The 12,978-nt window shown below is 42.7% G+C and overlaps 1 protein-coding gene across 1 annotated transcript in view; it reads left to right on the forward strand.

Annotated features, from left to right (window-relative positions):
* DNAH12 (dynein axonemal heavy chain 12) overlaps positions 1 to 12,978 on the forward strand; it is a 105,461-nt gene that overhangs the window by 37,862 nt on the left and 54,621 nt on the right. Inside the window, exons 37-45 of the mRNA XM_032966755.2 lie at positions 80 to 268; positions 585 to 736; positions 1,879 to 2,017; positions 2,511 to 2,677; positions 3,138 to 3,393; positions 4,456 to 4,755; positions 5,065 to 5,243; positions 8,778 to 8,970; positions 9,704 to 9,865. Of these exons, the coding sequence (XP_032822646.2) occupies positions 80 to 268; positions 585 to 736; positions 1,879 to 2,017; positions 2,511 to 2,677; positions 3,138 to 3,393; positions 4,456 to 4,755; positions 5,065 to 5,243; positions 8,778 to 8,970; positions 9,704 to 9,865 (1,737 nt within the window). The remainder of the gene's footprint in view (positions 1 to 79; positions 269 to 584; positions 737 to 1,878; positions 2,018 to 2,510; positions 2,678 to 3,137; positions 3,394 to 4,455; positions 4,756 to 5,064; positions 5,244 to 8,777; positions 8,971 to 9,703; positions 9,866 to 12,978) is intronic.

Below are 12,978 nucleotides of genomic sequence, written 5' to 3' on the forward strand. Positions count from 1 at the left end.
CCTAATCGCTTACCTACAAAACAGCAGCTGTTTGTTATTTGGGCTGCATCATTGAGATGCGCGTGCGCGCGGCTTGCAGGCCAGCTTCGCTTTCTCGCTCGTGTGGTCGGTGGGAGCTTCGTGCGACTCTGATGGTCGCGTCAAGTTTGACTCCTTCCTGAGGGAGTTGCTCACGGGCAAGTCCAAGGATCACCCGCTGCCTCCCACCGTCGGCAAGTGGGAGTGCCCGCTGGAGGAGAGAGGCCTGGTCTACGACTACATGTACGAGGTATTGACGACGTTTGCCGCGATGTCACATTTCACGATGCAATACAATATTCAATTTCACCATGTGGCAATTATCGCAATACAAGTTGGAAATTGTGAAAACCATTATTCTCTATTGGTGGTTTTTTATGGTTTCTGAGTGCTTGGTTGACTGCATCAGTTTCCACTGCATTAAATATAAAACATTTCTCTAGTAATATATGCCCGCTGATTAAGTAAAAATAAGTCTACTCAATCAGGAGGCTTTGTCATTGATGGGGATTTGTGAGTTTTTGTACTTGAACACCAAACAACCTCTAAATGATTAATTGTCTCAGCTGAAAGGCCGTGGCCACTGGGTGCACTGGAACGAGCTGATCAAAAACCCGCACCTGGGAGACAAAGGCACCAAGGTGCAGGACATCATCGTGCCCACCATTGACACTGCGCGCTACACCTACCTCATGGACCTTTGCATTCAACACTCCAGGTACCATGTGTGCTTCTTGATAGGCAGTATCACTGCCAATGAATAGCATTATGTTGAAGCCACGATGTGCGGTGTTTTATCAACAGGACAATGTGTTTCCATGCTCTAATGAACATTGAGCAGTCCTGAACTGGTGGTGAAAATTCCACATCCTTTTGGCAGGCGCCAATATAGCCACCCAGAGAGATAATGGAGTACATTTTTTCCCATACCGTGGTATGAGTGCATAACCTTTCAATTGAGAGTTGAGCTGTCTAACGAATGTATCAACCAGCTTCATAGCTCTGAATACATCGCCAAAGACACTAAAGTGGATGTGCAATGTAAGCAAGGCAGCTGAACCAAACCACTCGCATACTGTAGTTCTCAAGGACATGTCATTTTTAAAGCTTATCACAGTAAAGGCTTATGTACTGCTTTTACTATTCTTTGAAATCTTTAGAGCTACATAGCCCAGCTATGCGTATTGCCTTGATTATGCTTTGAGATTTTACAGAGCATAACTTGCCCTATAGACAACAACGTTTTCTAATATGAGAAACTGACAGCACAGAAGTTCAGTGATCATTTAAAATCAACTGTCATAGTTGACTATTACTCGTGTTTTTTATTGATCATAGGAATTCTTATCTTCAGAATTGGATGGTGATGCGATGGTACAATCTGAAATAAGGAAATAACTTTAGTTCATGGGTTTATTTATACTTAATGTATTGCATCCAACTTGTTCGTTCATCTGTATTTCTATGAAAGGGGCCCATAGAAAGGGCACTGGAGCTACAGTGCTTCGGTGTAGTTTATTTTGTGTCAAGAGTAGGCCATCGTATGTTGGGTCATGGTCCAAATTTAACTAATAAAAAAACGACACCACAAATTCCTTAATTGGGATTCTGAATAGTAATTATCGCCCCTCTCCATGCAGATTAATGCCAAAGGTAATTCTTGTAAATAAGACTATTATCGCCTCTTGAGTTCTCACCTGGCTAAACAAAATAAACTTAACTTCTTTCAGGGTCAATGCCCAATGCAATGTGAGGCCATGCTGTCTGTACGGAGTTCAGTGCCTGACAATCACAAGCACATCTATAACCGTACGAGGTGAATGGGGCTGTCGCTTGAGGCAGAAGTGTTTTTGTTTCCAGGCCGTTGCTGTTTGTGGGCCCAACGGGCACAGGCAAGTCTGTGTACATCAAGAACAAACTGATGAACAACTTGGACAAGGAGCGGTACCTGCCTTTCTTTGTCAACTTCTCAGCCCAGACGAGTGCCAACCAAACGCAGGTGGGAAGCCAAGTGTACATTGACACAAGCAGACTACACATCTTACATCTCAATATTTTGAAAGGGGTCTGGGCACACCAGAATTACATTAATCAGCTTCTGATATTTCCGTGGACATATTTAAGCCACAACTTTGGAATAGATTTGCAGACTTACTCAGCACCGAGGAAGTACTTTACCTATATTTCCCCAGCGTAGGTTGGAAGAGCTGTTGAATGTGATGAGGATGCTTTTGTTGCTGCTGTTACTGCTGTTTCTGCTAAATCTGCTGAGTAGGAAGATTATTATGTTTGCCCTGCTGTTGTGGAAGCTGATGTCAATAATAAAAAAATGTTGCTGCTACCATTGCCCTTGTTGCTAGTGATGATATTCATGGTGATGACGATAATTTTTCTGCTGATAGTGATGCTAATGCTGCTGATACTTTGCAAGTGTAAGTTCATGTAGCGTGACGTTTGGAGCCCTTTGCATGTTCCCCTTTGCTGCCCGTTAGAACATCATCATGTCGAAGCTTGACAAGCGCAGGAAGGGCGTGTTTGGCCCCCCAATGGGCAAGCGCAGCGTGATATTCGTGGACGACATGAACATGCCGGCACTCGAGAAGTTCGGGGCTCAGCCGCCCATTGAGCTGCTGCGGCAGTTCTTTGACCACGGCAATTGGTGAGTGAGCGTATTTTGTCCACGTTGAGCCTCAAGTTGTCTTATAATCATGTCGTTTTGCACGTCTTTCAGTTATAGAGTCATACCACATTTTGCAGCTGCAAGTGCTTCCGATGTTATTGCTGCTGAAGGTGATAAGGTTTATCATGTTGCTGCTGATGACCATGATGATGATAACGATTCTGCTATGTATGCAAGTGCTGATGAACATATTGATGATAGAGTTAACAATGCCGAGGCTGCTGCTGTCGTTGGTGATGATAATGACAATGATAACATTGATGATTGTGCTGCTGATAATGTTGATGATTAAGTAGATAATGCTTTTGCTGATAATATTGTTTCCGTTTATATTACCATGAATGTACCTGTTGATGTCCAGCAAGAAGCCACACACTCAGCCTCCTCCTTTGACATCCTGTCTTATCTTGAGCGCTCTCTTACCTTGAATGGCGGCAAGGTATGACCTCAAGGACACTTCCAAGATCCGACTTGAGGACCTGCAGCTGCTGGCAGCGATGGGACCTCCTGGCGGTGGCCGCAATGCCGTGACGGCGCGGTTCCTGCGACACTTCAACATCTGCACCATCAACAGCTTCAGCGACGAGACGATGGTGCATATCTTCTCCAGCGTCATGGCGTTTTACCTGCGTAACAACGACTTCCCTCCAGAGTTCTTCTCCGTCGGGAACCAGATCGTTAGCGCCACCCTGGAGGTACGGATCCTTTAGTATCACCCTGCGGGGAGGTAATACCATTGGTGCTCGGTTCATAGAGTGACTGGCCCCCCACCATGGGAATGTGGAATTTCAGCCACTCTATTCGTCCAATGCAGATGAGTGCTATTGCACTTTCACCTGACTTTTCACTTGGTTGTTATCCCTGTGTCTGTTTATCTGCTTGTTAATGTGTTAGGTCCATGTGTCTTCCTTTTGTAGTGTGGGTCATGCTCCCTGTAAAGGTGATGTTATGCGAATGAAAGGTTATAATACAAATGTGTTGGTTTTACCTGATCAAAATAATGGAAAAATATATCAAACTAGGGGTTGTTCGGGGGCGCCTGTGGCGCCCCTCAACCATTTACGGCCTTCGGCCAGGAAAGTCATAAAAAAATTGCACACGAAAGATGCATTCACGGAAGCACCCGATGCTCCGTTTTGAAGTTTTAAAATGAAACACCTTTGAATTGTATTATGTTTTGAATTGGATAATTATATTTCTTCATTAAAAGCTTATATCATTTTACATCTGGAAGACTTAATTGAAAGCGACATTTCGTGTGCATTTTCTCTCGTCGTTAAGTAGATGGCCTTGTTGGGGGTTCGGTTCGATGCGGACTTTCACCTGTTTGGGATTGCCGGATCGAGATAAGAGTATGGTTATATAGGAGTATTGTTGGCCAAAACTCACATAAAGAACACTTAGTTCACTGTGTAAGTATCGTGGCCTATTCTGATTACATTACACACCCAGGATGATTAGAGTAAGTTGGACTTGCTCCAGTCTCACCTAGATTCCCTTGCCTGGGAAGCACAGAACACCAAGCAAGGCAAAACGAGTCCTGGGGGCACTAGGCCTCAACTGCAGTTATGTACAAATATATTAATTATGCACGAGATAACTTTATACATCATACAGCATTCCTGATGACGTTACGTTTAATACACCTGCAACATTAACTATTTCGACCACTTGAACTGCCTGTCGGCCACGTCCCCGCTTGCCCACATCACGTACTCGCCATCCCCTTGCCTTCCACCACCCCCATCCCCATGCAGGTGTATAAGAAGGCGATGCAGAACCTGCTGCCCACGCCGACCAAGTCGCACTACACGTTCAACCTGCGCGACTTCTCGCGCGTCATCCAGGGCGTGCTGCTGTTGCGGCGCGAGGCCGCGGACGGCCGCCGCTCCATGCTGCGCCTCTTCGTGCACGAGGTTTACCGCGTCTTCCACGACCGCCTGGTGGATGACCAGGACCGTCGCTGGCTCTACGGCCTGAGCCGTGACCTCCTGCGCGACCACTTTAAGGAGAGCTTCGATGCCGTCTTTGAAGACCTCAAGGAGGAGGGGCGGCCCGTGAGTGGGAGCAGCTGTGCGCACGTGCAAGCAACACACACGTGTCCAGGCTCGCACAAGACAAAGATATATAAAATGAGTACCACTCAGTGCAAAGTCATATATAGTTTCCTATGGTGAGATCAGCTGGTGTCATTGAAACGTGTAATTTATATCAATCCCCCAGGACCTTCATTGTAGATCAGCACTCATTGCTAATTTGAGCAGTGGGACACTTTAAATTAGACAGGTAAAAAAAAATTGCACCAGATATTATTACCTTTAGTCAACACACATTGTTCACACCTGTGACGAATTTTCTGCATGCAGCTCTGCCAAGAGGACATGCGCAAGCTAATGTTCGGGGACTACATGAACCCTGACCTCATGGATGAAGAGCGGCTATACGCAGAGGTGCCCTCCGTTCAGCAGTTCAGCAGCGTTGTGGAGCAGTGCCTGGAGGAGTACAACCAGACGCACAAAAACCGCATGAACCTCGTGATATTCGGGTGAGCGTCGCTCCATCAGGGCTGCAAGAGGTCCCTTCAGCCTGGTTGTGTTAGCTTAGAAAACCAGATTGACATCCATAAAATTTTCTGCGTTTTTATTCAGATTTGCCAACCTTAAACAATGATCATGTTCAACGTTTAATGTTTGAAGATCATAAATATAGAGTGTTATTGATTCTCATATAGCCAGATTCACATTCTTAGAATTTGTTAAGGTTCAGAGTCAAACTGATGATTATTAATATTCTGAGGATACTTTATTTTTATCATATCAGGTCTCGGCAATGTCAGTTTTTCTGTGCTTTCTAAACATTGGCCAAGCTCATATAGAGTATGACGTTCAAAATATGTATAGTGCATTGTTGTTATCATCGATTGCTTAGCCTAATCTGGAAATTAATCATATCTTGTGCTGGTCTTCCAGCTTCGCTCATTGTCATTTGCGGACTATTCATGATATTCTTCTCCGTACATTATCTTGGCTGTCCTCTGCCACTCTTTTTTTGTTTCTCACTTCCAAGATTATTTTCCAACTCGTCGTGAAATTCGAAGTGTTCAAAATATCTCTCCTCCTTTTTCTCTTTGAATGGACTTGCTCCGCCAGTCTACCTCTACATTAATTTACAAAAAATACCTCCAGTAAAAATTAAGATACAGAATCTGATTAATTTCACTCAAAGTTAATGAATTAATGTGATGTGCCACCCATGAAACTTCAATAATCTATCCGCCACATTCTGGCTCAGAAGTGGTGATATTCTAAAAATTAGTTTTGCAAAGAGACCTACATTTATATGCAGTCACTGGGAATATGCACCCTCAGTTTAATTCCTTTTCCCGTTCCTTTCAAGAGCTATCGCATATAAAGTGCAGTGCGCTTTCTAATTAATATAGCAGTCTCAGGCAGCTAGCATCAGCACCTTGTGTGGTTTCCCCTTTCTGAGTGGCTGGATGCCAACCCATACTTCCAGGGGGCCCATCACATTGAGCACCAATAATTTAATACACTTATAGTCCACATTCACAAAAATATTACCCACTCTATGGCCTTTAGCCGAGTATTATCACTTAATTAATTAGCAATATAAATGACACTTAGCTAGCATAAAACATATTTAACAATACACGTGTAGGGAGTCACTCAGAGACACTAGTAGTAGGAGGCACTCTATTTATTACAGCCTTCACAGGTACAAGGAGTAACTACACTATGGCCAGGAGAGCTAACAGGCTGCCTGACTAACAACGCCGAGGAGGTGAAGATGGTGATGAAGACTCCAGCAGCACGACGGGTTCCACTCCAACCAACTGTCCCGAATCTTCGCTCGGAGTCCCTCTTTTATCCACCCAGCGTGGCCTCGCTCCGCCTTCGGTCGCGCCCCCCTCCGAACCTACTAGAAGGTTCCCCGGCTTTACCTCACGTGCCCCCTCTATCACCGTTGCCCGACATACTTTTCTCCGGCTTATCACGTGACCTGCTGGCAGACAGGGCTGCTATAACTGCAGATCCCCTTCTCTGCCAGCAACCAGCGCTACGCGCCATAGTGACCCATTCCATGTAACTACACATGCAACAATTAATACATTCCTGGATACAAATGTATTATTATGCTCATGGTACATTTATCCAATCATGATATAAGAATCTTAAATGGTTTATGCAGAGTATATGCTAACGTTTCCTTTGTCCCAAGATAATAAAGATATAGAACATCTGAGGCTGTATTAAGAGTGACCCAATATGTGCCACTTAATTAAATTGTGGGTGTAGAAGGGTAAAGGGTGAATCGTTATAGTGCTATAAAAATCCACGCAGTGTTAACACTCTTAAAGTTTAAATGTCTGAGTCTCAAAAGAGGAGGCTGACTTTCTTATATTTGTCAGGGCTAAACACCATATTACAACCCTTTATACTCTTTGAGGTTTTGTTAATGAGCAGGTCTCATATAGTCACACTGACACATAAAGTATTCTAAGAGTTCATAGCCACACTGGAAATTTTAGTACTTATCATTTTCCACGTTGATGCTTGAATTTCATAGAGCTGAACTAAGGCACCCATAGTAGTCTTTGGATCGTACGCTATATTTGCCCCAGGTGAAATGGAGGCTTACTCTGTTTAACACTTAGGCTTTGGCGACCAATATCATCCATAATACAGGTTTTTTTTTGGGTTAGATCGCGTAAATATAACAGGTCCCTGCAGGGTGGGCTGGTAGGAACATTGGAATTTTGCGCAATTTTATGACATTGTTACGTAAAATTGTGCAAATTGAGAGCGTCTTCCCACCTTTTTGCCCTCAAAATCGTTGAGGGTTCTTCGGACAAATTAACCTCTGTAGAGGAATGGAATGGTGAAATCCTTATTGACTGAAATCTGCTCATTTTGGAGCAATGTATCATAAAATCGTTAAGGGCTGGGCCGAAAAATGACAATAATTGCATTTAAAAATGAGGAATTGTTTCCCGGTATACGGTAGTATGGGGCTTTTGAAAGGGGACGGACGGACGGACACATTAATCTATTGCAGGCTGGTACACTCAGTTTACAACTTCGTTCCTACCAGTATAAATGTGTCGTTAAATCACTGCCTGACACAGCCAATTAGTAAGGTTTGTCACGTGAACAGAACATGCCAATTCGTTACTAGTACAGCACACCGGTGTGTTGGAGAGCAAAGCCACAACTTTTAGAATCTGAGTAAGACGTTTCGCCAGTAATTACAACTTGTTTCATCAGGCAACAGCGAGTTGGCGAAACGTCGTACTCAGTTTGTAAATGTTGTGGCTTGGCTCTCCCATACACCTGTGTGCTGTACTAGTAACGAATTGGCACGTGCTGTTTACGTGACAAACCTTACTAATTGGCTGTGTCGGGTGGTGGCGGGTTTAACAACACATACATTTACGCGATTTAATCCAGAAAATTCTGTATTATGAGGCTTACTCTATTGACTGAAAGGTCAGTCCATCCAATTACCCTCCACGAAAATGATGACATCCATGATGATAATGATGAATAAGGAGGTTCCCTCGATGGACTGGCTCTCCAGGTTGCTCTTTCCCACAGGCTGCTTAATAAATTTGGCGGTGACTTGACACAGCGGTAGCGCGTTCGCTGCTTGCTGCAGAGGTTTGCGGTTCAGATTCTGCAACCGCCCTGGTTATTACTGCTGGTGTATTAACCATAAAACATGCATCGTCTCCTTCACAGTGGACGTTACAGATCCTTTGACGTCAGCTAAAAAGAGCAGGCCATTGTGCAAAAATGTACTCACTTGGGGTTACACAGAACAATAATCGCTACGACTGGCAGACGAATGCCGACTTGCGGACCAGTACTGGGACACTTTGCATCGCACAGGGATAGCTGCTACTGGAGGCGTCCTTCAGGTGTTTGAGACGAAGTCTGATGCAAGGTGTTTTGAGGTGCTGAGGCATGTAAGCCCCATACGAACGCAGAGATCATAACCATTATTAACATAGATCTCTCCCTCCCTCCCTCTCTTGCTCACACTGCATGGCGTGGCGCAGCTACGTCCTCGAGCACCTGTCGCGCATCAGCCGCGTGCTCAAGCAGCCTGGGGGCCACGCGCTGCTCGTCGGGGTCGGCGGGAGCGGCCGCCAGTCGCTCACCCGACTTGCCACGGCCATGTCCGGCATGGCGCTCTTCCAGCCCGAAATCTCGAAGAGCTACGGGCACACCGAGTGGCGCGAGGACGTCAAGGTCTCAGCCTTCTATTGGCTCGCAGAGACCGTGGGGTTCCGGCGCATAAAGTGATAGTTGCCTGAGAGTCAGTCACACGAAAGCGTGCTTCGAATTTATAGGTTCAGTGGTAATGCGTGAGGTTCATAGAGTCTCACCAAAGCAACCTTGGGGACTGTTAGAGGTCATTGCTAATGCCTGAGTGTTGTAGTGCCACACTCAAGATCGCTTAGAATTACAGACGTTCAGTGTTCATGCATGAGATTCACAACACAAGACTAAGGCACCCTAATGATTATTGACATTTAATACGATTGCCTTAGTCTCATAGAGCCAGGCAGGTTACCGTTCAGATGATTGAGATTATTTTCTAATTCCCGAGTTTCATAAACCCGACAAAGGCACCCGTATGATAACTGAGTTAAATAAATACTTGCGTCTTAATTCTTAACTGGCAGACCAAGATTTAATACTCAAGTCTCATACAGCCGGACGAAGGCAACTTTGGACAAAAGTGTAAAGATGCACTTTTGTTTCTTTAATTTTCCCTCCCCCATCAACACCTGCTTTAATTTTTGTTCCATTTAAAATTAATAAAGTTAATTAAATTAATTTAAAATCGATACAATTTTTTTCCATCTTGTTTTGACCCCTTAAAAGCCGTCAGCTGGGCCATTGCGGGCGTAGCGGACACGCGGATCGATGAATCGGCCAACCCTGTACGCACTCATGGTGCTGGGTTCCCCTCTGCCAGGCCCTGCTGAAGAGTGCCGGCGCCAAGGGACGGAAGACCGTGTTCCTCATCACGGATACGCAGATCAAGCAGGAGTCTTTCCTGGAGGACATCGATAACCTCCTTAACACGGGCGAGGTGCCCAACCTCTTCGCAGCCGATGAGCGCCAGGACATCATGGAGGTGCGGGGTGGGTCGTGTGCAGAATGGCCCGTGTGGCATCGTGGGTACTTATTTTGTGAGATTATTCACACTGCAATTCGAATTTTGTTCATACACGTGTTTTCATTGGCACTTACATTCCATCTGTATTCAAGGATCTATACCAAGCATGTTCCACACTTTTCATCTTTGTTCACACATGATCGTTGATATTACTGGTACTTATTTTGTGAGATATTCACACTGCAATTCGAATTTTGTTCATACACGTGTTTTCATTGGCACTTACATTCCATCTGTATTCAAGGATCTATACCAAGCATGTTGCACACTTTTCATCTTTGTTCACACATGATCGTTGATATTACTGGTACTTATTTTGTGAGATATTCACACTGCAATTCGAATTTTGTTCATACACGTGTTTTCATTGGCACTTACATTCCATCTGTATTCAAGGATCTATACCAAGCATGTTCCACACTTTTCATCTTTGTTCACACATGATCGTTGATATTACTGGTACTTATTTTGTGAGATATTCACACTGCAATTAGAATTTTGTTCATACACGTGTTTTCATTGGCACTTACATTCCATCTGTATTCAAGGATCTATACCAAGCATGTTCCACACTTTTCATCTTTGTTCACACATGATCGTTGATATTACTGGTACTTATTTTGTGAGATATTCACACTGCAATTCGAATTTTGTTCATACACGTGTTTTCATTGGCACTTACATTCCATCTGTATTCAAGGATCTATACCAAGCATGTTCCACACTTTTCATCTTTGTTCACACATGATCGTTGATATTACTGGTACTTATTTTGTGAGATTATTCACACTGCAATTCGAATTTTGTTCATACACGTGTTTTCATTGGCACTTACATTCCATCTGTATTCAAGGATCTATACCAAGCATGTTGCACACTTTTCATCTTTGTTCACACATGATCGTTGATATTACTGGTACTTATTTTGTGAGATATTCACACTGCAATTCGAATTTTGTTCATACACGTGTTTTCATTGGCACTTACATTCCATCTGTATTCAAGGATCTATACCAAGCATGTTCCACACTTTTCATCTTTGTTCACACATGATCGTTGATATTACTGGTACTTATTTTGTGAGATATTCACACTGCAATTCGAATTTTGTTCATACACGTGTTTTCATTGGCACTTACATTCCATCTGTATTCAAGGATCTATACCAAGCATGTTCCACACTTTTCATCTTTGTTCACACATGATCGTTGATATTACTGGTACTTATTTTGTGAGATATTCACAATGCAATTCGAATTTTGTTCATACACGTGTTTTCATTGGCACTTACATTCCATCTGTATGCAAGGATCTATACCAAGCATGTTCCACACTTTTCATCTTTGTTCACACATGATCGTTGATATTACTGGTACTTATTTTGTGAGATATTCACACTGCAATTCGAATTTTGTTCATACACGTGTTTTCATTGGCACTTACATTCCATCTGTATTCAAGGATCTATACCAAGCATGTTGCACACTTTTCATCTTTGTTCACACATGATCGTTGATATTACTGGTACTTATTTTGTGAGATATTCACACTGCAATTCGAATTTTGTTCATACACGTGTTTTCATTGGCACTTACATTCCATCTGTATTCAAGGATCTATACCAAGCATGTTCCACACTTTTCATCTTTGTTCACACATGATCGTTGATATTACTGGTACTTATTTTGTGAGATATTCACACTGCAATTCGAATTTTGTTCATACACGTGTTTTCATTGGCACTTACATTCCATCTGTATTCAAGGATCTATACCAAGCATGTTGCACACTTTTCATCTTTGTTCACACATGATCGTTGATATTACTGGTACTTATTTTGTGAGATATTCACACTGCAATTCGAATTTTGTTCATACACGTGTTTTCATTGGCACTTACATTCCATCTGTATTCAAGGATCTATACCAAGCATGTTCCACACTTTTCATCTTTGTTCACACATGATCGTTGATATTACTGGTACTTATTTTGTGAGATATTCACACTGCAATTCGAATTTTGTTCATACACGTGTTTTCATTGGCACTTACATTCCATCTGTATTCAAGGATCTATACCAAGCATGTTCCACACTTTTCATCTTTGTTCACACATGATCGTTGATATTACTGGTACTTATTTTGTGAGATATTCACACTGCAATTCGAATTTTGTTCATACACGTGTTTTCATTGGCACTTACATTCCATCTGTATTCAAGGATCTATACCAAGCATGTTCCACACTTTTCATCTTTGTTCACACATGATCGTTGATATTACTGGTACTTATTTTGTGAGATATTCACACTGCAATTCGAATTTTGTTCATACACGTGTTTTCATTGGCACTTACATTCCATCTGTATTCAAGGATCTATACCAAGCATGTTGCACACTTTTCATCTTTGTTCACACATGATCGTTGATATTACTGGTACTTATTTTGTGAGATATTCACACTGCAATTCGAATTTTGTTCATACACGTGTTTTCATTGGCACTTACATTCCATCTGTATTCAAGGATCTATACCAAGCATGTTGCACACTTTTCATCTTTGTTCACACATGATCGTTGATATTACTGGTACTTATTTTGTGAGATATTCACACTGCAATTCGAATTTTGTTCATACACGTGTTTTCATTGGCACTTACATTCCATCTGTATTCAAGGATCTATACCAAGCATGTTCCACACTTTTCATCTTTGTTCACACATGATCGTTGATATTACTGGTACTTATTTTGTGAGATATTCACAATGCAATTCGAATTTTGTTCATACACGTGTTTTCATTGGCACTTACATTCCATCTGTATTCAAGGATCTATACCAAGCATGTTGCACACTTTTCATCTTTGTTCACACATGATCGTTGATATTACTGGTACTTATTTTGTGAGATATTCACACTGCAATTCGAATTTTGTTCATACACGTGTTTTCATTGGCACTTACATTCCATCTGTATTCAAGGATCTATACCAAGCATGTTGCACACTTTTCATCTTTGTTCACACATGATCGTTGATATTACTGGTACTTATTTTGTGAGATATTCACACT

Source organism: Petromyzon marinus, chromosome 36 (assembly GCF_048934315.1).
Source record: "Petromyzon marinus isolate PM22_M1 ecotype Great Lakes invasive population chromosome 36, UKy_Petmar_22M1.pri1.0, whole genome shotgun sequence".
Lineage (NCBI taxonomy): Eukaryota > Metazoa > Chordata > Hyperoartia > Petromyzontiformes > Petromyzontidae > Petromyzon > Petromyzon marinus.